The 27,300-nt window shown below is 36.8% G+C and overlaps 1 protein-coding gene and 1 long non-coding RNA gene across 4 annotated transcripts; one reads left to right on the top strand and one right to left on the bottom strand.

The window, feature by feature from the left end:
- Positions 1-169: 169 nt before the first annotated feature.
- LOC113049197 (disabled homolog 2-like) lies at positions 170-22,290 on the bottom strand. 3 transcript variants are annotated; one of them, XM_026211342.1, is made up of 14 exons: positions 21,946-22,290; positions 13,741-13,948; positions 9,222-9,373; positions 8,636-8,734; positions 8,393-8,524; positions 8,140-8,223; positions 7,339-7,362; positions 7,207-7,239; positions 6,671-6,733; positions 4,543-5,154; positions 3,550-3,697; positions 2,578-3,054; positions 1,927-2,006; positions 170-1,769 (listed from the first exon to the last, which is right to left on the bottom strand). In XM_026211342.1, the coding sequence occupies exons 2-14, from the start codon at positions 13,820-13,822 to the stop codon at positions 1,701-1,703; spliced, it is 2,055 nt and encodes a 684-aa protein (XP_026067127.1). In that variant the 5' UTR covers positions 13,823-13,948; positions 21,946-22,290; the 3' UTR covers positions 170-1,700. The 3 variants fall into 3 exon arrangements, with proteins under 3 accessions (XP_026067127.1, XP_026067126.1, XP_026067125.1); XM_026211341.1 differs by having other exon boundaries at positions 2,578-3,057; positions 21,950-22,288; XM_026211340.1 differs by having other exon boundaries at positions 2,578-3,057; positions 21,946-22,288.
- Positions 9,564-12,125, top strand: LOC113049198 (uncharacterized). The gene is made up of 3 exons (XR_003276586.1): positions 9,564-11,343; positions 11,427-11,475; positions 11,717-12,125. It is a non-coding gene; the product is annotated as an uncharacterized LOC113049198 (long non-coding RNA).
- Positions 22,291-27,300: the final 5,010 nt, after the last annotated feature.

A 27,300-nucleotide genomic window follows, 5' to 3' on the forward strand; every position in this document is an offset into this window, starting at 1 on the left:
TGAAAATTCTTCTTACATCTTACATTCTTCTTAAAAAAGTTTGAAGTGTACTTCTTTCAGCACATTGTTTTTTAATCTAGTTAAGAAAAATAGTTATTTAGTTATCTACTGATCCCATTTAAAGATTATAAACCATTTTACTAACAAAACTTGACATGCGAGGCTAATATCATTCAGCCAGTCATCACTTTATTGTGAAGTAGACCCAACTGGTCTTATACAGACTTGAATACAAACTTTGCAAAAGATAAATAGGACCATTCTGAATCTATTCCACTAACTAAAATTCCAGTTTATTGCAGCGACTACATTTTTAAAAACACCTTAGTTCTATAGCATCCAAGGTAGAGATGGCATAGTGCATAACAGAGCAGATATTTATATATGTACACACATACAATTCACATAATTCATTTTGACAAGGTTTCAGCATCCACTACAGTACACACATTGAATTTTTTTTTTTTTTTGCTAATCCATTAATGCACTGAGATAAATGCATTTCTGTTTTTTCTTTTAAACCTTGCAATATCATGGTGGAAAATGATTATATCCCCAACTATCAAAAGGGAAAAATAAAGAGCATTGTAGTAAAACAATATCGATCAATCAGACACATCAAAACGCTCTTGTCAAGTATTACCTGAAGCATTCTGGGTCATCATGTTACACACATACCGTAACAATGTGCTTAAATAGTATCATCCTCCTATTCTATGGATAGATATTATTTTTGAAGGTGTTTATATTTGCAGAACTGCTGACAACATGCCAGCAGTAGAAATTTTGATTATTCATTCAATACAATGTCAAATCAAAACAAAAACAGAGAACTTTTGACACGATGACAGTACATACTGTATATATTAGTGAATATCGCAAGCTCACCACCTCACGAATATCAGAATACTGAGTACAGATCAAAGAAAATACAGGTTGATTAGAGTCAGTTACTCTTTTATAATGAACAGGTCAGTACAGTATGATGTTGATTGCACATATCAGAGCATCTCTATAGATATTATTTACACTGTCTCTCTGCTGGCCATCATGACAGTTTGTGATTGGACATTTAATGTCCAAACTTGAATTGGATATTTAAAAAATCGGTCATCTTGTTCAGTTCATATGCCAGTTCATAAAAAAATGTTTCTTAAAATTAGTGACCAGTTGTGCCCTAAAGCTCTTGATAAATGTAGAGAAGTAAACATATAATGTTATAATATTGCAATGAAGAAAAAGTGATCAAACAAGGCAACAATAACTTGTCTACTGATGCAAAAATGACAAAATTGCTTTTAAGTGCTTTTAGTACAGAAAACCAAACGAATGTCATCATGTTGTCATTAAGAGACAAAATGCAATAAACATGTTTTAACAGCAGACCAGCACTGGATGGATCATTTTTAGCCTGTCCATGATCATGGTTCATAAAACAAGAAGGGTTGCACAGGCTTCATTTGGCTGTAAGACATTGGCTGTGACATCAGAGCTAAGAGACCAGCTCTTGAACAGGATGCACTTTAGTGGGAAAGCTACATAAAAATGGTGTTCTGTGAAAAGCGGTTGTCATTGTGTATCCATTAGCTTAACCACGGCATTATAAAGCTGAAACATCTGGGATGGAACTGTATTTTGCATAATTTCTTGTTCAGTGATTTGTGTTTGATCCATAATTGGACCCTATGAAGTCATCAAGATCATGCAAATGGGTTTCCAAATGGGTCTCTGAAAGGATCTAAGCCCACTGTCTTTATGGGAGGTGCACTCTGTAAAGAGAAAAAGAAAAAAGAAACATAAATATTAAAGAAAAATTAAGAAGAAGAAAAAGAACAAACATTCTTGAGGCTTTAAGAAAAACTCAAAATAATGTTATTGTTTGATAAAATGTTTCATAATATCTTATAAGGATGCACATATACATACAGTTGCAGGTACAGATGTGCCAAACAGATTTTTTCCAACGGAGTTGTCGAATGGGTTCGGGCCTCCAATCTTTAGTTCAACTGAAATCAAATATAAACTTTTATTTCAGCTAGTTGCCAAAGCAACCTCTCTCATTTTAATTTAGTTTAACTTGATGTACTAACATAGCGGGAAAAAAAAGAAAAAAAAAACTTTACATATTTTATTAAACCAGCAAAAATGAAAAAGAAAAACACAAAGAAATTACTAAAACGTAAAAAGTTAAATTGAATAGAACAAAAACAGAAATCTAAAAATAAATTCAATTCAAATTCAAATCTGTTGCAGTCGTACAACTGCACAATCATATTTGCTAAAATTAATATTATTATTTACTTTTAAATATTAAACCCTAAAACAATTATTTTGGTGTTCAAAATTTTTTCTGCAGGCAGACCTCTGTTTAGACGAGAACAGGTTTACAAATCTGGTGAAATGCAGAAAACCTATTTCTCAAAACTGTTGACAGTTATGCAAATATGAAATAAAGTGCTCCTGGTGTATTCTGCATTCCCAAATACATGTTATGAGAAACTCAAAATGACATTAGATGCAGAGATGAATTTCATGGCATTGTCATTTTAATTACAAACACATCCATGGTCTGCTCACCTTTCCTCATTGGAACGTTTGGTGGCTTAGCCATCTGGAAATCCTTAAACATGTCCTTGATATCCCTCTTCTCCTTTTCTCCCAGAGGATCCAGATCAACAAAAGCATTACTGTCCACTTTAGGAGCTTCTTTGGTGGCTACTGCCCGAGGTGGAACCAGTGGAGGGGGACTGGAGCTCTGCTGTCCGTCGGGCACAAGGCTGGGTGGAAATATGCCTGTCTGGAAGGGGTTCCCCAGGGTTGAATGAGGGCTCCAGGACCCATTGGATCCATTGGAGACTTGGGTGGTGCCCCATGATGGAAGCTGTTGGGTAGCGTTTAAACTCCCAAAACTCCCAGGAATGTTTCCCCAGGCAGGCGCAGGAGAAGTGGAGAAGACAGGTGCTTGATTGAAGGGCTGAGAGACATTGGTGGTGCAGGGGAAGATGGAGGAGAGCGGCTGATTCCACAGAGGAGTGGAGACTTGTAGAGACAACCCTTCTTTAAAGAAAACATAGTGTTGATAAAAAGATGATGATATATAATATTTCAATGTTCTACATATGACAAGCATCGAATGTAACATGCATTCCTCTTGACACAGTGGTATTCACCATATCAGCCCTCTTTTTGTGAATTTTATACTTCTGTACTTGAGTCTGTTTGAATCATGCACATTGCTTAGAAATCATGTACAATTTTATTTGTTCACTAATGTCTGTTTTCCCATGTGTTTGCCACTTGCTAGGTATTCATTTGAACTGTGATGTCAACTTTCAACTTTCATGCTACATTCAAGATTTCCCTGAGAACCTTTGGCCTGGCAAGAGCCGTGCCCTACTGTTTGAGCTACAGTAATATACAGGTATGAACAGAATGACACTCATTCTACACTCAAACTTTCATTTGAATAAGAATCACTGACATTTAAAAAAAGCATTTTTGGAAGCTCACAAATGTTAAGATATTTATTGATTGCCTCAAGTGTCTTACCGAGAGCTGCGAGCGTGTCAGTGGAGGGAGGGCTCCTGCTGAACAGACTGACAGAGGTGACAGGGCAGTTCTCAGGTTGAGAAGGTGGTGATTCTGATGGGTTTGGTGGAACAAATGGATCGGTCCCGGGTTTTTCATTGGAAGGGGACTATAAAAGAGAAAACAAAAATAATTATAAATGAGATTCAGCACTGGTTAAATAAAAGCTACAAAAACAGAATAGGGATTAAAGATGAATATTGTAATAGATTAAAGGGGTGGTGAATTGAGAAATCAAAATTCCGTTGATCCCGTAAGTTTCAGAACTCAAAACTTTTTCGTTAGTCTAAAAACAGCTTATATTGAAGCCAATCTGCCAGAACATGTGGTGGAATGTACAGTACCACACTGCGCCTATTCAAAAAGAGTGTTTTGATGAGGGGGTCAAAACAGGACATTATTATTATATTTTTTTTATGTACAAATCTTGAAAACATTATAAGTGGATCTCTGAAAACAGCACAAATAAAAAACAAAGGCAGTTCATGACCCCTTTTAATCAATACTTTTTTTTAGTAATGATGCCTTAAAATGAACAAATGTAGCAGTAAATACATTTATAATGGTACAAAAGATGTTTGCTTGAAATAAATGCTGTTCTCTTTAACTTTCTATTCATCAAAGAATGCAAACAATATATATATATATATATATATATATATATATATATATATATATATATATATATATATAAATATATATTCACAAGTAGCCTAATGTGATGGGAAATACATTAGCAAATCCATTCTTACCTTATTAGTACAACTCACTGAAGCATTAAAATTTGAGGCAAACAACATTACTAATCATGAAGTGGTGTTAGATATGGATTAGAGATCTTAAAGTCAAGAGAGACACGAAAGAAAGAAAAAAGAAAGCTTTGAGAAGTGAAGTAGAATGTTATTTATCAAATTAAAAAAGCAAGAAATAATAGTGTCATCAGTGCAACCTCACCTTTACACTCCTCCTGCCCCTCCCGGCTTTCATGTTGAGTGGTGGTGGGCTTATAATGACAGAATCCTTGGTTTGATTGACAGGTGGCTCTATGCCTCCATTCTCATGTTTCACTCCATTCTGCACCGGCTGCATTTTCTCTGAACCTCCCACAAACGGATCAGGCTTTGCTTTCCCATGCCCGTTCTGCTCTTGAACTGGGACAGTATTCTGAGTCCAGCTAGTGGCTTCCGCAGCTCTGCCATCTAAAGGCCAATGGCCATTACTGAGAGCATGGATGATTGTCCTGTTGGAGAGTTGGTCAAACTGCTGGCCTAAGTAGTCAGAGTCACCATTCTTAGGGCCACCATTAAACAAGTTATTAGAGCTGTGGTTGGCTGTGGCAGGGTCGTCTCTGATTGATTGATCGGCACTTTTGGAAAATGGGTCGTCACTGAACGGGTCATGGATAGGGGCGGGGAAGAAGCTGTGTTGAGAAGAGAAGGGGTTCTCAGGCGAGAGGCTGGATGGGGCTCTGGGGACAGAAGACGAGGTGAAGGGGTTTCCTTTTACACAGTTCTGATTGCTGTCTATCTCAGTGGACAAATCCATCAACAGGATGTCCTGAGACTCCTGAAAGAAGATTTGAGGAAGGAAGAATAAATAATAAGCTGATGTCAATAATATAGATGAAGTCACGCATGAAGTAAAATAAACTTTAGGTGGATGCCGTGTTCAAGCAATCATAAATTTGATCAAGATGGGCATGCATGACGTAAGAGTAGAGCTGCCAACCATCCTGTATGATACAGAATTGTTGTTTTTGTCTTACACCCACACAGTTAAGAACAATATTTCTTCCATTTGAATAAGTTTTACACAACCATTTGGGGTTTGTAAGATTTTGGGAGGGGAAAAAATCTGAAAAGCTGCAATTATTTAGAAATAAAGTAATATTGTGAAATGTTATTACAATTTAAAATAATTTAATATTTTTGAAAGCTGATTTTTACTCCAGTCATCAGTGTCACATGATCTTTCAGGAATAATTTGCATTTCTTGAGTATTTCAGTATTATCTTTGTAGAAAACTGCATCTTTCGTAAGATGGTTTGAATGGTAGGTTACATAGAAGTGAAAAAATGATCACAAAACAAATAGCAAAAGATGGATGTGAGACTTTTGTGAGAGTTGTGAATTGTCCTGATACTGGAAATGCTACACAGACGCTAAATTTGACAGTAAGCAAAGAATCAAGGAAGAAGAAAGGGCAGTTACTACTAGCTTCTCTTTTTTCTTTAACTGTAAATGGGGAAACCTAAAGACATTTGTCCCTTATCCTAATCTACTGAAGTTGGCAACCCTGCTCAAGTGTACTTTCTTTACGAAAAAAAATCATGCTTTCAACAACAAAACAAGGGTTGAATAATGGATGACTTAAAACGAATGAATAAACTTGACAATATATGCACACATTACCTGAACTTGTTCTCTCACAGTGATTGCAGTGTTAGAAGTAAGAAGAATAAGACTCTGCATCAACACCACTTATGAAAAGTTCACCATGAAAGTAAACGCTAAGCAGAAGATGAGGGACTATGGGAAGACTCATTCTTTTGGTGGAAACTCATATATATTTTACATGTAACCTATTTAACACTTGCAAGGGGCTAGGAATTGAGGCAAAAACAGTCCCATACAGCTTTTAAACTCTTCTAAAGTGCAATGTCTTCAAACAACAGCCCTGTTGAGTTTTCAGTGCTTGTTATTTTCGTTTGGCCTGAACACAAGCCTTCTACTCCCCATGACGGCATTTTCTTCATTTGAGGTCAATCAAGCACCAAAGACTAAACAAGGACCATAGCAGGATATAAGAGTTGTCTGAATGCCGCTAGTCTCTTTCAAACAGCGTAATGTCTCATTTGGATAATGTTGCTTTGGTCTGGTAAATGAGCTGGTGTATAATAGATTTCCGTGGAAATAACATTAATAATGTTAGTGTGTCTTTTTTTGTGTTAATAAAGCACAGCGTCACCGTCAATACAATCCATTAATAAACAAAACTGGAGTGGAAAAAAGGCTCAGATTCAGTCTGAATGTGTATATTTATACATGAGTATGTGTGACTCATTCTTGCCCAACAGTCTTACCGAGGGAGAGTTTAAGTCAGGTGGGGTCGACATGTCTCCAAACAAGTCCAGCTGTTCGACGCCCTGCAGCACATAGTTGAAAAGGGAAAAACAAGACTCAGACCAGATTATGGAAGCCAAACAGAGTCAGAGTTACCAAAACATCTAAGAGAAGCGCTATTCATACTGTGGGCAGATGAATAGGAGGAAATGAGCATTGAAGAGAATGAGGAGAACTGTGTTTTTTTTTTTTTTTCAAAGACTGCGAGTGAAAGGAGAACGGCCAGAGCTGCTGTGTGATGCGTCTCAGTTATTTCCTGTCTGCTAACTTCATTAGCTTCCACCCCCTGAGGAGACTAGTTTAGGTGCTGTGTGCAAATGGGGAACAACAACATGAAGACGACCCAGCAGGGGGCTTTTGGAACTGGGCCAGAGCAACACAACTCTACTGCTAACTCTGCCTTCAGGTTAGAGACCAACAAAATACTTGCACTGTTGTTTTGCACAATCAGAACCATTTGGTAAATGTAAACCAAACCACAATGAATCTTACTTACTTTTCTGTCATTGTGTGAACCTTCACTGCCATTCTGTTGAGGTAAGATTGACAGAAATTGAGATACTAGTAAAAAATATACAGTATGATATGAACATTTGCCAGCTGAAGAGTTTAATGTCTCAATACGTACTTCCATTGCTTTATTATTTTCATCCTAAAGAGAAAACAAGATCTGATCAGTAGGGCAGAATAAAGAAAACGACAAAACATGACAAAAGCAATATCAATACAGCAGAGAGACTAAAGCACAGCTGAACAGAAATGATTTAGGTCTTCATGTTATATCTGATACATACACTAATGTGTTATAAATTTCCATAAAGTCTATAACAATGTTTGAGTAATTCAGGTTGTGATGATACCTTTCAAAGGTTTGAGGTTGGTAAGATTTTTGAGGAAAGCTGTTTCTTATGCTTAGCCATGCTGCATTTATTTGACCAAAAATACAGTAAAAACAGTAATAATGTGAGATGTTATTACAATTTAAAGTATGATTTATATGCTAATATATTTAAAAATATAACTTATTCATGTGATGGCAAAACCGAATGTTGTTCATCAGCTATTACCTCATGATTCAGCAGTGCCATGATTCTTCAGAAATCATTCTAATACAGTATGCTGATTTGGTGTTCAAATAAAATTTCTTATTATTTTCAGTAACGAATAATTTTATTTGAACAGGAAAACAGTTCAAAAGAACAGCATATAATTAGAAATCCTTGTATAAGTATATATTTCTTTACTGTAACTTTTTATCAATTGAATGCATCCTTGCTTAAAAAAAGTCTTGCCTTTCAAACAGTAGTATACAAAACTTGTTGCGTTGCTAAAATACTACGTTTGATGAGCGCATGCATGTACTGTAAATGTTTCTCAGCAGTTTATATGGCCTAAAATCATCTAAAAATCATTTTAAGAGGTCCCGCACCTTCTTTGAACCCTCAACTTCTTTTTTCTTCATATTGAAGATTAACTGGAAAAGATCCTTCAGGTCAATGACAAGAGGCTCCGCCTGAGTGAAAACACAAACAGCGTGTTAAAAGGCATGCTTCCTGCCGGTTTATGGGTGAATGTTTTTAAGTAGGGGGGAATGGTTTTTCAGAACAAGTTTGTCTGTATGTGCCTAAAGGCATGAGAGTGTGAGGTAGGAAAGAGCTTTGCTCAATAAAATCTCACTGGACCTGCTGTGCAGTTTTAATGGCGAAGAACTGGTGCTGGCCTTCCGCACCACACACATAGCCAAACGCTCTGTTGTCAGTGACATCCCGGGCGATGAAGGAGATCTTATTTACTGCGTGCTCCAGTAATGTTGCCTGGAGAAGTCAAAACAAAATAACAATCACTACTGTTGGCTTCAAAATGATGTTTCTGTTGAAGAGTTTATACTAGTCGGTATAAATGAAGAGTAAGTGAGAAAAACACACCCCTGTTTTCTCATCAGTAACAGTGATTCCTGAGAGAGAAATGTTCACCCAGACTCTCTGCTTGTGTTTGCCCTGAGAGCGAGCTGCCACCGCCTTGCTCTGTGATCACAGAGAAAAAGACAAATAAACGATTACTAAACAATATTTTGACTACTTGATCCTGGATGTAGTCAGTAGTATCCTGCTAAAAAATGTCAGTCAAACCATTTGGACAATTCAATCAGTTGTGTAGGAAACAATTGGGATTTTTCAGTCTCTTACAAAGCGAAATTAACTACAAAGGTCATAAGAGTTACTTCAAAAAGTCAAAAATACTGGAAAATCTTTTGTTGACTCAATTATTCTCTTTCTGCAGAGAAATGGTTCCCTCTATCTTTCTTCTCAAATCGAACAATCTTGTTTTTTCCTTCCACTGGTGGTATTAAGGCACTATATTCTATAAAGCTTTCAAACAAGACGCAGTGTGAAAGCTTTATACAAATAAATCCATCTTGTCCTTTTCACTGCCATTAGTTTAAGCTAATGGAAGTCATTAAAGATGTCTACTAAAAGGTAAACATGCATGCTCAACCTCAGCTTCACTGACCTTTAGTTTCATCATGGAGTCTTGGCTCATTTTGTCTCCTCTTGCTTCAGGCACATCATCGACACCAATCAACTTGGCTTTGTAGCGAACTCCATTACCTTGGAACCTGGCAAGGAGGAACTCATCTGTTTTCTCTGGGCTTTTCTCTGCAGCTGAGAAGAGGAGATAAAGAGAGATTATAATCTAAAACAAAATGTAGTACTGTGAGAATGAAAAAGATTTAATTTAAAGGGGGGGGGGGGGGGGGGGTGAAATGCTATTTCATGCATACTGAGTTTTTTTACACTGTCAAAGAGTTGGATTCCCATGCTAAACATGGACAAAGTTTCAAAAATTAAGTTGTACATTTGAAGGAGTATTTTTGTTCCCAAAATACTCCTTCCGGTTTGTCACAAGAATGTAATGCTTTTTAATTAGAAAGATTATTAAAATACCAACTGCGGTGACACAAATCACCATAAACCACAAACATATATAGAGATTGAGACTGATATTTATACTTAGTTATATTAATTCCAAACCAGAGATATGAATACCTGGACAGAGTTTTGTTAAACTTAAAAAAAAAGAGGCTTAAGAATATTAGGGCTGTTAAAAAGGTAAATAACTATAATTCTTAATTTTTTTGTCAATTTCTGTTTTAAGCAAAGAATAATATATGTGCATATATTTTAATATATGTGCAAAATAAACTTTTATTTGTAAAGAAATTAATCATTTGTTGACAATAAATGTTGTTCTTTTAAACTTTCTATTCATCATCCAGAATTCAGAAACCAGTATCAAGGTTTCCATAGAAATATTTAGCAGCACAGCTGTTTTCAAAAATACAAAAAAACATTTCAGCACCAAAACTGTACGACTTGGATAGGTTTATCCTTTTGAAAAGAGCTGAAAAAAAGCTGGTTCTTCACTCATGCATGAAACCACTAATTAAGTGTCCTTTCTGTAGTGCAGGACTAGCCCCTGTCATTTAACCTTTTTAAAATACTTCTCCATATAATTAACTGATTACAGTTAACAGCCGTCCTCACAAATGCAGCTGTCATTCAAAACAAAAGCATCTAAAATGGGAATGAACAGCGCAGTGCAGAATCATTTATGAAATCCTCTATTCTTAGCGGAATGAGAAACGATTCAGCGACATAATTACGGGTGTCACTGGGACTGATTGATGCCATTCGGAAGGAACTGATGGTACCAGCTGTCTGAGAGACAGAGTTATCTCTAGCAGCTCCCAATCGCAGTCTGAATGTTATTCAATCACTGGAAATGTCAGCAAGTTAGCCAGACGCTCATCAAAATATGTGCGATTGCTCAATGGCGCAAAAAGATCTGAAGGAGGCTGATTAAAATGAACAAAATGCGTCAGAGAGCCGCTGATATGCTGATCATGTCATTTTATCGGGTTCCTCCCCATGCATGTTTTAATATAACTGTCTGGCCCACATTCTAGCCCTGAAATTGTGTTGTTTTGAATATGTGCCACATTATTTTTTTCAAGAATTCATATCAGCAACTCCTCTGTTCTTCATTAGATCTTTTCACTATCATCTAACTCAGCTCGCCTTTTGATTCTCTGGACTTTTTGCCATTTTATTTAGTCTGTTTGCCCTGTGTCTCAGAATAAAACCAGAGCTCAGCTGACTATGTGGCGATGTCCCCTTTTGGCCAGTGGCGCTGCTGAGATGGCAGAGGCGGAGAAAGAGGGAGTAAGCCAGACACAGAGAAACAAAAAGAGACTGAGAGAGAACGGCCTGGCGGAGGCCCAGACCTCATGCCTTCTGTGGCCAAGCTGAGGAACAGCATTGACATTCATCCCATGCAGGAACTCTACAGGCTTGAGGTTTTCTGCTCTACAACTCCCAACCACCGCGAACATATAATACCTGTAAATATGTGCTTGATTTAAATAGACACTAAAAAAAGATTGTTCTTTAAGAGTACTTTACATGTAACAACAGTTCTATTTTGAACCATATCATACAAAGAACACTTTTATGCTGAAATGGTCAGACTTTAAGGTTCTTTATTCCCGCCTTTTTGTTTTTCAAATCCTTAACCTCATTAGTCATTTCCTGGAGCTCAGATATCCAACTACACAGAAGATCACTCTCAACAGGTAAATTATTTCTTTCTTAAATTGTCAATCAATTTTAACTTTCAAATTGGTTTTCTAACTATCATGTCATTTCCTCTTTTTAGGAAACGCATTGATGAGCAGCTCTATTCACTATTCAATATTCTCCACTAAGTAAGTAACATAAATAGTGAACTGATGATCTGTATTGTTAGATTATTATTTTTGTATTATTACTTGGGATTATGCATAAACATAACCAGTAACATTAAACATTAAAGCTATCCCATGACTTTATATCACATTGTTTAGATTGTGAAGGGCTCACATACTCTCCATTTTTACTACTTTTGGAATTCATAAATATATTTGCTTTTTGCATAACTGTTACTCTAAACTCGACTGTGTATTTCAGATGCTTCCACATCCCACATCCTCATCATCTGCAAAAAGAAACTGCCACTCAGTAACACCAAAATACACATGATGAATTGAATGGCATCATAGTTGACTGGAAAGATATTTCACTGGAAACGGGCCTTCATTCGATCTATTTTCTGTTTCTGACTTCTTTATGCATGTTCAAAGTCAACTGTCATTTATTAATGTATTCATGTAATAAATGAAAATAAAGAGCTCATCAGATTACACGGGCAGAGAAATGACAAACATACTGAACAATGGCCTGTTGCTCACAAATGAGCCTGATCATGAAGGAAAGCTATGCCATTTTTCTGCCAGTCTGAATCAAATAGTTGACTTAAAAGCCAAAAACATATAAATCTATAAAAAAGCTAAAGATATGGAAGAGAAATAGGCCTATACATGAAATAATGATGTGTCTGAAAGATCAACCGTGATGTTGCAGCATTATATTTTTGTTTCTATGTCCAACACATGACTATGAAAGACCTCCTTCAACCCCAGATGCACCTCATCACCCAAATCACTGCCGGCTCCTCAGCGTGAGACTGTGGGAATCATTCTGCTTGTTTTCATGCCTGTGGAAAAGACTCATAAATAGACATGTTGGAGAGTGTCTTGCAGTCGCAGCTGAAAGGTATTGTGCAAACAGCAACAGGACTGTAATGGAATCCATCACTTGTGCTCTCTGTTGGTATGAATGAGCTAGGCAACACAAACAATACCACTGTGCACCAGGTTCCAGCTTAGAAAAATAAATCCAGAGAAATATTGGGTCAATGAGGCCCCTGGAGCTCTGGACAGAGGATTTTGAGGTTTCTGCAGGTGGCTGTTTGCCAACTTTGCCCTGCGCTACACAACATGTCAAGCAATCTCCAACAGTACTCTTCAAAAAGTCGTCTCGGAGCCTTATTGTAACAGAAAGACCTTCATTTGTCAACTGTAATCACTAGGTCATAAACATAATTGTGTAATCATCGTGCTACCATTGCATCAGCTTTGCATTTAAGTACCAAAAAAGTGATTCAGATTAGGTTTAAATAGAGAATGTCTGATCTAATATCCAAAATTTGCTGAAAATATTTTAAAGTTATGAGAATACAGAAAAGATGGTGCTTGAATTCTGTATTACAAGATTTTGTAACCATTGCATAGCTGCTGCAAACAAGCAGAATGTTTCTAACTGTGCTCTGTAGAAGGGAAAATATAATATATTCAAATAGATAAATAAGTTAAACCATCTCATCTGAGATGAGGAAATCAAAATATATTAAAATATTAAAATGTCAAAAGGCTTAAAGCAATTTCATGTGAAACTAATAAAAAGCCCACCCATGCTTAAAATTCCACAAAAAAACCTGAAACCTTCCAAAGAAAGATAACATTATTTTAATAAACTGACAAATTTAGGTTAATAAGTAAGTATTAAATCATTTTTATCTGTTTCCAACTGAACAGCCAGATAACAATATGGCAAATCCTTTGGATTCCAGACTGAACCATAAATCATGGATGTAATCTCGAAATGGTTTTCTTAACCAGCCCTTAACTTCATGTAAATTCTCAGATCAAATCTCCAAAACAAGCTGCCTTTTCATTTACGGAGTACAATAGAAGTATTTTCAGGTTTCAAAACTCTTATGAGGGCTTAGTTTTACCTCAGGTTCATTACATGTTTGTTGTGGATCAAGCATGGTTTTTGTAAGGTGCACTGGGGAGGTGGACGCTAGCTCAAACACTCACACACAGAAACCTCAGCAGGACACTCACTATACCACTAATGATGTGCTAGTAGACACATGTAGGTCAGCAAAGACATCTACAAAGTTTTTGTACTTTCTAATGACAATTCATTACATATCATCTAATAATGGAGAAGTTTCACTCAGGAACCACCAATTAAGAAAAAAAAAGAAAAAAGATTGCAGCCTTTTAAACAATGACTGGCTAAGCTGTGCTTGACAAAAAAGAATAAGAAAAAAAGTGCCCAGTGAAGAACCATGCCCTGTCACATACCCTTTTTCTTTTCTTTTTTGGAGGGTGTCTTGAAAGGTGCCTGCTCGACCGGGGGTGTGCTGGATTCCACTTCTGCAGACATGTTTGGAGGCCAGCCTCGTGCAAAACAAGTGTGAAGACAGGATCAGTTGAAGCACTCTTGCTCTCCTCTCTGCAGTGTGTGCACCACAGCTTAACTCAGCAGTGGACCATGCTCAGCTGTGCCGCACTGAAGAGGAAAGAAGGAGAGAGAGAAATCAAAACAGGAAAAAAATGTTGTAGCTTTTAGAAGTCCTCAGTAGCTTAGTAGCTATTTGCTACTAGGATGAAACATTTAGGTGCCAGTTTACTTTTTTTAGCTGTCAAATATCAATGGTTTAAAATAAATGATATAAACAAGAATATTTCTGCTTGTTTGTGGGGGAAAACATTGTGTGTTTCCAATATGTCGCCCCAACTTTAAGTCTATTCACCTTTACATTTAGACCACATAGGGTAAACAATAATCAATCCTTTTTGCAAAAGTGTTTCAGTGAGGGAGCCAATTGTGACGACTCTTAATGACTTAACGACCAGTTCATAAGAGTTTGCATTACAGCTTGCTCCGGGTTCATTGTTTTATTCATGAAACACTGGCATGCACTCTAATGATATGATACCTGGTGAAAATGTATATGAACATGCACACATTTTCCCGTACATGTTAGTAACAGCCTGTAGTGCTGAGATAAGCATTATAGCCCGACAACTTAATAACTGATGATGAATTTCATGTCGGAAGTTGGTGAATTTTGTTTAGCGTGTGCTGATCACTGGCTCTCTGAACTTGTACTGGTTAGGTAATGTGCTAACCAGCTCTGGTTTTAATTCCAGCGGACTGAATTAATACACAGGCAATACTATAACTCAAAGTAGCTGTGCTTAAACAGAAGCTGAATAAACATCCTGGACTCTAGAGCATTTAGCTGTGGTCACTGCATTGTTCGGCCATAAATACTCTCCACTCGCTGACTTTAACGCACCACGTGATTCATGTTTTGAGTTAATTCCGATAACTGGCTCTCCTATAGACTTATCTTAGGTGATAGGTCACCATTTTTTTATTCTCTAACCTGTCTTTTCTTGTCATATCCATTACAGGACCATAGTACCCTTAGCCTCTATCTCCTGCTGTCTCTACACTGCAATTATCCCGCCCTGCACCCAAAGACAGGAAGTCACAGCTTCCCTTCCATCTGGGATCTATTCATTCTCCACTTTCTTCATAACACAGGCTGGCTATTTTTGAACATTTGTTTTCAATCAAAAAAATACAAAAATCCTAGCAGCTCATAAATATATTGGAATGTTTTTACCCTCATCCATCCAATGACTCAAGCTGCCTATAAATATACAGGCTCCAACACTTTTCCTTGAAATATCCTTCCTGTGGAACATTCAACACAATGTTGAAATAATGTTATGTAATGAAAAACTAATTAGAATGTAAATACCGTCTACAGTTTAACCATAATAACCTTATTAACCTTCTCAAACTATTAAAACAAACTTTTGTTTTTTTGAAGAAAAGCTAAACAAATAAAATATAAACATTAAATGAAAATTTAAACTAAAGGAAAATGCGAAATGTCGCCTTGGCAAATACCTGAACTAAGTTGAAGCACTAAATAAAGCACTAAAAATTACACAAAATTACAAAAGCACATGACAAAATAAAGCACTTGACTTGTGACTAGAATGAAAAACTTACAAATATAAAATTAAATAATTATAAATAAAACTAAAACACTTTTTAAAAGTGGTCATTTATTAATCAAAGTTACAAATACATTTCCAAAATAGGCTACCTTCATTTTCTTGTAATTAATTTTTTTTTTTTATCTATTCCATGTCAAAATGGTATGCTTTGTATCTCACCAGATATAAATAGTTCCTAACCCATAATTAGCTTCACCTCTCACACAGGCGACCCTCATGTGACCCCAGACTTCTCCTGGTCATCTATAACTAGTGAACAGATTCTATTATAAGAGTAAAGAGTACCAGCTGCTCTTCCTCTGAATGACAGCTGTTGGTAACTCATGGTAGACAGAGCAATCATGGCATAAAACATCCACAAATGTAGTGTCCTTCCATTATTCCTGGCAAAAAGGAAGAATGTGTCATGCTGGCGAGCTATTAAGATGTCCTAGACAGGAATAAAGTATTGGTCTCCATCTAGCTGACACCCTGATCCTATTATGTCTACAACAACAGACGTGAAAAAACATACTGTTTATATCTAGCACACTGTTAGCGGGGCAAACCTAAATAACAATTCAAATACCAGACTGTGAGAACCACATTTACATCCATACACGTTTAGGTAATTTGGTCGACAGAGAGTACAAAGATATCTTTAAATGTCCTTTATCTTAGCATTATCAATTTATGAGCACTAAATTCCTGGAAGGATTTCTAAACCATTCAGTACTGAATTCATTCAGGTGTTCAAAGGTGAGCAGTACAGCAAACTGACACAGTTGAAAGATACTGACGTCGTGCATCAAAGACAAGTGATGGTTCATTGAAGTAAATGAGTAATTCTGACTGAAAGCTGGAGTAATGGCTACTGACAATTCAGCTTTGCCATCACAGAAATACATTTTAAAAGAGATTGAAACAGAACAAAATCTGACTGAATGGTCTGTGCTTCAAGCTGCTGTGAAATGACTGTAAATAAATACTGCAGAATCTGAAGTGGCAAGTTGCTACATTACGTTAACAGCAAACAACATAGTTAGTTAATTCTATACTACAGTTTAAGGTCGTTTTTTCCCCCATGTTTTCGAAAGACGTCCCTTACGCTCACCACAATTCTCAAAATTCACCTCCAATTATTTGATCAAAAATACAGTACAAATAGTTTTCTATATTTTTTTTTACATTTGAATCTATTTCTGTGATGGCAAAGCAAAATTTTCAGCAGCCATTACTCAAATTTTCAGTGTCACATGATCCTTAAGATCCTTAATAAATTTTAAATACACAACTTACTGTAACGAAGCAAAAGTCTTGGTTCCTTGCTTAATAAAAGTATACATTTCTTAAATAAGACCCCAAACTTAATGATTTTACTGACCACAAGTTTTTGATAAGCGTATATTACTATTACTCACAGTAGAGTTATTTACAAATTAATTTTGCTGTAATAATGAAAATTAATAACATTAATAATAAAACGTTTAAATTCTGTTTCCATTTCACTCAACATGCTTTAATAAACGCAAAGCTTTAAAAAGTCAAAGTTGTCGTTGTTTATAGTTTCTGCTCATTTTGGGAGCTTGTCCAATGTACAGAAACACAGTACACAGGAAACATAAGAGAACAATTTAAACATTTGCAGGAATTAGTGTATAGCAATAGACAGACCTCCCACTAGTGCAGTGTTTTGTTTGCTTTGTACACAAGCAAAACCTCCTAATGTGTTACATCTGAAAAATAAATGTGACACATTTAATTACCAAAACATAGTATCTGTTACCACTTCATAAACTGTGATCTAAATTCTTAAAAATAAGTCTCATTTTACAATGACTACATGGTCTAAAGCACAGAATTGAACCGTTTTCTCTAAACAGACAATTCATGCTCTTCTGCTGGCCAATAAAACCCAGTGAACTCTATATTCTATCCAACCATATGGTCGCCATATGAGGCATAAGTTGTTGTATATGGGCTCTTGTACCTTTAAAAGTTTTTTGCACTCTTCCCCGCATGACTCTAGTGCTTCCTTGTCAATATTTGCACTTTCTCTCCGGCCTGTCCATTTTCTCCTCCCTGGCATCTCAGCGGGTCTTCAGCAGTGGAGCCGGAGAGGACTGAGAATGGGTATATAAACAGCATCTTTCCTCTTCCCTGTCCCTGGCCCCAAGGCTGTCTCTTAACATAAGCTATGGAGTATGCGTAAATATCCCCATGAAAAAAAGGAAAGCCGAGACACATCCTCCCCAGCTCAATGCCAAGAATCTCAGGGCTCTGAGGTAAACACACTGGACAGACAAAAATCTCCAGGGGTGTGTTGTCAGTTGTCAACAGGACACTGGATAACTAGAAGGAACACACAGTGTACCAGGAACAAAGACCCGATTGTACTCACGCCACATGCAGGAGCGATCGATGTATTTAATGGCCTCAGAACACCTCCACATTTAAGACTCCTTCAGTTACTGGCTGAGGCTAATGAACTGTTTGAGAATGGAGATCAGAGAAGAAGCTGGAGGCTGCTGAGGTGATAATGATATTGATTCTTGTAACATTTTGCAATTCATATATAACATGTGGCTAGCCAATTATTGTATGACCCTTGTGGCTTTGGATTGTGAAGGTTGCTATGGCAACCCTTGACAGGTATGGGCACCTCTTTTCATAGTGCTGCACTCGCAGGCTGCCTTTGCACAGCAAACACACAATCCATCATCCAAGACACATAATCCAACAAAATGAGGGCAAGCCACACAGTACACACAAAGCCTCTGAAGAAATGTTAAACAATTACAATTCGCTTTTCAAAAAGACGAATCAATTACGCAAATGTTTTCAACACTGCTAATAATAAATGTTTCTTGAACCGCAAATCAGCATATTAGAATGATTTATGAAGGATCGTGTGGCATTAAGACTGGAGTAATGGCTGCTGAAAATTCAGTATTTGCATCACAGGATTAAATTGGATTTCATAATATTACTGTTTTTACTGCATTTTTGTATACATCACAGTATATGTATACTGTAAAAGTATATTAACATTAAAGATTCAGTAACATTTACATTTATCAATATACACTTTAAGCAATATATTAGTGCAACTGTACCAAATTCCATTTGAGTACTGTAATAGAACAATTTTATTGTACCATGTTAACGTGTGCTTCAAATAGCACCGCAGAAGGAGACCAGACCCCCTCCTAAAGTGTTGCAGAGTGATATTCATAGACATCTAGTCAGACTGCCCCTCATTAAACCTCTGGGGTCCTAAAAGTGTAACCAGGTTACTAAGACATATCCTGGACGTTGATTTCTCAAAATGAAGGCTGAATATGTCATGCAGGCTTTCTCACAGGAAATCATTCCACAGTTGATCTTCACAGCATGAGGGTCCATGATAAGTAGAGGTTTTTAAAAGTAAAAACATTCGAAAAGCACAGTAACCCATAATTTTAGCTCTATGCTTGTGTGGTCGTTCAGGTGTTCCAGAGCTGCTACAAAAGAAGCATTAAAACGTCTGGTGTACAAACACTGCCTAGCCCATAACACCATAACTAGGTTCATCTAGTGACAAAACAAACTCTTTATGGAATACCAAGCGAAGTAAGATCCTCTTTTCACACAATAGTTTACTGAAATGATGTGTAATGGACTGAAATGAAGACAAACAGTACAGTAAGCCACAGGATTGCTCAAGGGATACGAAATGAACAGACTAAATACCTGTGTTTTATACACAAACCTTGGACTCAATGTATTTAGAGGATTAATGTCATTTGAACCTATATTGTAAATAGCGGTTTGTAGAAAAGGTGAAATGGAGTGCTTCAGTAGAAGGCAAAAATGCGGCACTCCAGAAGGCAAAAATGCGGCAAAATGTCCTAATGATTTGCAAAGTTTCTGTCCTAAACAAGAAGGACAAGGAGAGTATGTCCTGTCATGGGTCAAATCCCCTTCTGATAAGCCGAAAGATGGACAGTGTCATTGTAAAAGTTGATTCCATGGAGAAGTCTGCTCATTTATCAGAGATCATCCAGGAAAAGAAAGAAAATGGGCTTATAGCCAGATAAGGAAGCGTTTGATTCCTGCATTATCTGATAGGATAAAATGTGACCGCCACACATTTAAAAAGATAGATCACACCAAAAAACTTCCAATTTTATCATGTACTCATCCTTACGTCATTCCAAACCTGAATGGCTTTCTTCTATGGAACACACAAAAAATATATTTTAATATCAAATATATTTGGAGGCTGTAACTTCTGTATATAGATCACACAGCATGATTCGGGTCCCTGGTCAGTTGATCGGTGCATCTCTTAAATATTTCTAATACATACACAATTTTTTTTTATTTTGGGTGGACTATCCCTTTAAGTGTGTGGAGGTCAAGCGTTATCCCAGCAGATAATGTTGAAAGCAAAGGCTTCCACATCTGGCCCTAAATCACTTTTTCTTTCTTTACAGGTATAAGGGAAAAGTCCCAATTTCATTCAATCATTCCTCTTATTTTTGGAGGGGGAAAGTGCAGTACAAACAAACACTTGGGGCAAAGGTCACTTGCCTCAACATGTGGCCACTACAGTAAAATACCACTCTTAACATAAAAAAGCTGTCATGACTACTCTGCTGACCTATATATGTCCACAATGAAATGCAATAGCAGTCCCTTTTGTCTAATAAAATGTCACAGAGGCAGGAAAAGAATGCAGAGCTAGTGGAAAAGAGTCTTATTGAAGTCCAAAGTGATGGAAAGTTGCCTTTGTTTCTCTCTTTTTTGGACGACTTTCTCCACTGAAATATGTTGGTCTTTTTTTATGAAGAGAGAGGGAAGAGGGTAAAGGTGCTGGATAGCATTTAAAGAGTTCAGATGGAGGGATAGAAGAGAAACTATGTTGAGTGCCAACATCTGGTTCCAATAAAACAGCACACATTGTACCAACAGGAGAAAGAAGAATGTCTTGACGTGAGTCATACCCAGCATCATTTTTAAACGTAATTCACATTTCAAACTGTTAAAAGAGTTGGCTACTCATCCTTGGTAAAGTTATTTACACATACTTAAGTAAAAGCACATTTGCTGTTTTCAATAAGATTGAAAGCATCTGCCCATATCCAATGTCAGGAACAAAGATGTTTTCCTTTCAAAGCTTCAAATAGTTTTTTATTCTTTTTATTTGATATCAAAGTGAGCTCACTATATAAGAGTTACATGTTCCCTCTACATTTCCAGTTTTTTTGAGAGGAACAGGAACATATTCACTGTGGCATTTCCTCCTCTTAAAGTATTATGGGGGATGGTGAAGCAAAAGAAGATGAAAATGCCACACAGGGAAAGAAAGAAACTAGGCCTTACAGTTAAAGTGACTGAAATTTCTCTTGTCCTCTCATCACTCTTTCTCTAACGCCACGTTAAGTTCTCACGTTAAAGGCTTAGCTTTTCTCAATCTTGCACTGTCATTAAGCTCTACCAGGACTTAATGATATGCATTCCCTGGAACTGAGATTATACCTGGAACCAAAAGTGAACAGAATCACCTAAGCTTGCGTGCCACTTAAAACAGCAGGCCATTATTTAAGGTCATAACATAGTATATGAGGACATTATCATCCTTGGGTCTCCTGTGATACTGATGAGAAGTCTTAAAAAGTAGGTTTCAGCGGTGATGTCCCTTGAATGAGAAAATACAAAACTAGCCTACCATTTGAGGTTTCACAGTTTAACTTCAAACATGAAGGTGATGAGGTGGTTTTTACATTGCTATTAAAACATTCAAAATGCCAATCATGCTATTGCATGTTTTATTTTAAGCAATAATGCTATACCTCATAAATGCATAGGAGTGTGGTATCAACGTGAAGCTGTTTGACATAGGATGTGGTCACTGTTGATGAATGCAAACATCTGTGAATTTAGGTCAGACCACAGCCAACATCAGTGTCATATCAATCTCTTTTCACAGGATTTTAAAATAAAATCATTTCAAATCAACAGGTTCTATAGACGTAGAAGAATTAGACCTACATTTCATACAGATAGGAGATATATTCCTCATCTTCCTAAGACCTGTACGTGCCTGAAGATTCAAGAAGAATGTATCGAGGACTCAACGGTAAATTAAACATGAAACACTTCTTTTAGGTTAGGTTAGAATGTCACATTTGTCTGGTCTGTGAGAAAGCGTTAGCACGCGTTACTGTGATAATGTCTTCAGCATTTCCGTGGAAAATCTGTAAAAAGCATACAAGGCGGCATTGCGAAAGACAATATGAGGACTTAACAGAGCTCCTGCTGCAGTGAATAGAAACAGACCGCTATCATTACAAAATAAATTAAAAAATGAAATAAAACCCCTCATTATATCTCCCTCCCGTTCGTTAGTTTAAAGCAAGAGATCCGTTTCAATAGCTGGCAGAAATCGTCAGGTTTTCTGACACAGTAGGGTATTACATTCATTTAGGAAAACGGTATACACACCTACGTTAAGACATTGAGCGGATCCTGGAGCTCGCGTGCTCCGAACCGGCAGAGAAAACGCGGCTTGACAACAGAGTCGACGCGCGTCCGGTCGTGCAGTAGGTATATTCCCGGGATATGGGTCTGAGATGTTGACGGTGAAGGTCTTATTCCCGGGATGTTGGCAGCTCTGAGGAATGTGCTCTGATGTTACTGCAGATTCGGTAACTCCCCCTCAAAGTGAAATTTAACCCTCTGAAGACCAGACGGCGATCTCACTGCATCACACGACACATGATCGTCTCTAATGCGCTCTCACTGGCTGTTTCTATAGTTGATATTCATCATCTACTGATTCTCTGTAACTTCCACCTATATTTTTAAGCCAGCCTGTGCTCCCCCACCCCATCTTGATGACAAAATATTCATACTTCAGCTGGACATTACAACACTCCTGTTTCCAGTCAAAGAAATTACGCAATAATTTGCCATCAACAAGCTGTACATGCTGTTCCATGAACAAAATTTAGTGGCCTTTAATATGTTTATGTAAATTGATTCAATTCATTTTAAGCAGTATATTAAGTAATTTGTTCATTTATGTGTAACAGGCTATTTGTATATCTGTTCTGTACTGTTTTTTTTATGTGTTTTAGATTTTTATATACTTCCAAAAATAATATATTTAGAATATCATTGAAAACAATAGGCCTATTAGAATGCAATTAATATTTGCCCTTTATTGAAATATTTATATTATAAACAATACATAGGCCTACTTATAACACAATAGCACTAGTAAACATGGGTATTTTAATGCTACTTGTTCACAATAATTCTAATGCCAATTCTTAATTTTTTGACCCAAACCAAACTAGCCCAAGCCTAATTGTTTATGATATGGCTCTGGTCCTTCCTTCAATTTAAGTCTATGGAATTTTTTACACTTTTTTTTTTTTTTGGTCAGTGGCGGATATTCCTCAACCATCTGTAGAACAAATTACAGTGTGCCTTGAACAGAGGAGGCTGAGACTGTGATATTGATAGAGAGGGAAAGAAAGGGAGTTGTTTTCTCAGTGCTGCAGCTGATTGACAGCTAAATGGACAGTATTTTTAGAGCAGGTTTCGCATTGTTTGAGAGAACATTGCCCTTGTTTTAAAATGGGAACCCTTCTAAAAACAATGATATTACATGTGATATGAAATATGTAGAGTTTACCCTTATGTCATGTTGTTTATTCTTTTCAGGTTCCATAAATACATTATATAGAAAGAGAGAGTGTTTTGTTTCAGTATTTTAGTTTCAAGCATGCTTTACTCCCTATTCAAGTGTCTCATGAAGAATGTCAGGCCAGGAAACCGTTAAGATGTGGCCCTTAAAGAGAGCACCACTGCTTCTGAAGGAATGTTTTTTGTTCCCTGACGTCAGTGTATGAATAAACAAAATGTAGAGTACTACATTGAAAATAAATGCTTGTGTTACAGTGTAAGTCAGAAGAAAAAAAACAACCTTGTTTTGTAAACTAAAATATATAAAGTGCCTAAATGTGAATGAGAGAGAGGAATATATTTCCTGAACCTTGGTATACACATTGTAGATATTGTATAGTGCACAAATAAAGATGCTTATATTGCAAATTTAGACACCAAATTTTGTAAGCAGCTATATGATGAACTGTTCCACAGGAAAGACACCAAAAGGTGAAAAGGATATGAGTAGTTGTCTCGTTGCCCTTGAAAAGACAGACATTCTCTCCTTCCCTCCTCTCCTCTTCCCTTTCATTTCCCCTTTTTTCTGCTGACTCTTCAACCATGTGAAAAAGAACCACATTCATAAATTCTTTGGAAAGAGACATAAAAAAAAGAGGCATGTTTGCTCCATATTTGCTGTTGAGGACAAAACTGTCCTTACATCGGCTATAGGGCTAAAATAAGGCAAAGGTCTAGATAGCTCCCTTATCTAAACAAACTATATAAATAGGGGTTTGCGGATTGGTCCACCTCTAACTAAACTGTCAATCAATAGTCAGATCAGCAATGGTGTGTTGAGCAGATGAGTAGACGACACCAGTCCTGAGATATATCATGACATTCTATTAGCATTCAAATAAACAGGCTCTTGTAAACAAAGCAAGTTTAATCCACACCAGACGTGTCTTCAAACGCTAAAGCTAAACATCTTCTAAACCCCTGCTCATGGCTGTTTTTATGTGGACTAATATGAAGCTTAGTTACCATAGAGATGGGTCCACAACAGGGCTGAATGCCCAGAGCTTGTTTTACTGTTTGACTTTTCAAATAATGCCAGACATATGAAGGTGTTTTTCTCTGGATAGTACGTCTGAAAAAAAGATTTGGAAAAGAAGTGTGGATGGATAAATGGAAAATTCTTTATAGGAAAGTTGGGGGTGTAGATCTTCCGGCTTGAAGTGCCTCAACTCCTCGAAGGCCACTGCAAGCCATTCATCCAAGGCTCCGAGTTCAGTGGTCGAATGACGTTACCTCATATTTTACAGGAACCCCTTCAATGGGTTGGGGTTTGGCAAATAAAGGCTACATTCACTGGCTCTGAGGCTCTTGCATTTATGAGAGGAAGAATCCAGTTAATCGTATGTGTGTTGAACAGTCCAACACTGGCGTGTCTTTGTTGCTGAACTGTACACCAAATGTTTGGGTGGCTAAGAATTAGGCAAAACATCAGAGACGTTTCCTGAATACAGAGGATTCCCATTTCTGCTTTGTCCCAATGGATCTATTCATTTCTTATCACTGAACACCAGTTAGCTCTTTGCAGATATACTATACTACACTCTTAAAACTGCTGGGTTGAAAACAACCCAATTTGGGTTATTTTGACAACCCAGCGCTGGGTCAAAAAGGGACGAACCCAGCGCTGGGTTGTTTTAACCCAACCAGTTGGGTTATCATATTTAACCCAGCCTGCTGGGTTGCCTTTTTTATGGTTTAAAATGACTATATTGCAGGGTTTGAAAAAACAGAGCGGGTGTTTTTTTTATCACTGTATTTCAGAAGGAAAACTACTGCATTTAGAAAATGTTCGATATCATTTCGCATGTGCTTGATAAGGCAGCGTTTGTGAGCTCAGCACCGCTCTGCAGCCGTTACCGGAGAAACCTACCTCTCCCGCTCTTAGCGCCTCTTGCTGGCAGAAAATGAACTCGCAGAGTGCAGCCATGTGGGGAAACAATGCATTTCTACGTTAAAATTAAACCAAATTGAGCTAGGCATTAAACCTACAAATGTTGTTCATTTTAAATATCACTTTTACACACAAACAATAATTACCAAAAGGAAAATATTTATTAAAAACAAGAGAAAAGTCAAAAAGTAACATGTTAGAAGAAATGCAGAAAAGGATGGCATTAACAGCTACAGAGTTCATAAACAAAGCATTGAACATTTGATGAATATACCTTAAAATCAAATTGGACTTTGTTCAATTGTATATATTGTATAAAAATATACGAAAACACATACAATAAATTTACAATTAGTTAGGTTTTTTTCCAACTATTCTGGCATGACAGTACACAAATAAATCACAACATTAACTTTGATATTATAACCTTTAACAGACGCATGTGTGTGTGTGTGTGTGTGTGTGAAAGAATGTGAGCAGGTGTATGAATGACAGAGTGTAAACTTTTCTACTAAACAACACAGAAAAAGCATTTAACTTTTTTTTTTAAACAAATTATACACTTACAGTTTGTTTCATTGTCCATGAATACAGATCATGCATCACAGTCAATTTTCATGATCTCTTTAGCATAATTGATGTAATCATGAAGAAGCCCCATCAGCACAGCATGTGACATCTTCTACATCATCCAGGGCAGCGTCCTCCTTTAAAACCAGTCCTGTTTAGGGGAAAGAAGATTCTCCTCTCTGACCAGCATTCATCCCAGTCACCGCCTGCTCTTCATCAGTGGCCTAAGAGAAACACATTTGAAAAAATTAAACATTTAATTAAACTATCCATTTTCAGGTAGAGGTGTATTCACATCCGTAAGGATAGGTAAACAATCGGTTTTAAAGTTTCAACGCTTTGTGCGGTTGTTTAATGTCTCAGTCTACCACAGCTCTCATGAAGTCTATAATGGCAGCACTAGTGTGAGGACATGCGATATTGTTTGAATAAATATTGCTTTCAGAAAGCTTCTTTACTGAAACATTAAAACAGACATGACATTCACATACCTCACAATATTCATGTACATGGAGGGCTGCTCTTCAAACCGTTAGTTCACCAAATAATTAAAATGTTCATAATTTACTCTCCCCATGTTTTTCCAGACTCATACAAACTCTGTTCATTTTTTGGAAAACATATGAATACATTTAATATTCTCTTTTTGTGTCCTCCATTGCTGGTCTGGGAGACCAATATTTTATTTTGAACATAGAAGTTTGCTATCATATAATTTAAGATGTATTCATATATAAATATCAGAATTTACTTCTACAATAACTCTATATTTATGAAGCTTGAAAATACTGATTATCTAAACTATAAATAGATTAACAAATATTATGAGAAAACTAAAAATATATTAATTTATGTTGTAAAGACAGACAAAAGTCTTATAGGTTTGGAATGACTTGAGGGCAAGTAAATGATTTTTTGTGTGAACTTTACCTCTTAGAGCGCAGACCAAGAATGATGACTCTCCAAATTAGACAAGACAACTCCAAAGTTGGTTTGAGTTCTGCAATAAAAAACACAGACATCAATGGTCTTAATGAAATGAGCACGTAATCACACTGTTGTTGCATCAAAATGTGAAGTAAACTGGCAGGAGACAACAGAAAAATGTATTTTCTAAAAATAACTTACATAAAATCTCAAGGGAATGATGCTCTCCCATGTCTCTTGCTTTTAACATCAACAAAAACAAAAAACAAACATTATTTTACTCTTAGTAAAAAAACAACAACTGATAACATGAAATTATGAAGTTTACTTGCCTTAAACGATCTTTCCCTCTCTTCAGAAGAAGCTGAGAAAACCACCTCCTCACACAAGCAGACTTGTGTGTCCTTAACTCCAGTTAGTTTGAGTTCTGCAAAGAGGGGCATCAATGGTTTCAATAAAATATTAACATATACATACGTACATATATAAAATCACACTGTTTTTGCATCAAAATGTGAAGTTAACAGGCAGGACACAACAGAAACATAAATTTTCTAAAAAAAAAAAAAAAAGTAATAATAATTTAACTTACATCAGTCTCAAAAGAATGAAATTACTCTCCTTAAACCGTCTGTCCCTCTCTTCAGAAGAACACCTCCTCCTCCTCCTCACACAGGTCTGTGACTCCTCACACAAACAGCTTCTGTGTCTTTCAGCGC

This window comes from Carassius auratus, chromosome 30 (genome assembly GCF_003368295.1).
Source record: "Carassius auratus strain Wakin chromosome 30, ASM336829v1, whole genome shotgun sequence".
Taxonomy (NCBI): Eukaryota; Metazoa; Chordata; class Actinopteri; order Cypriniformes; family Cyprinidae; genus Carassius; species Carassius auratus.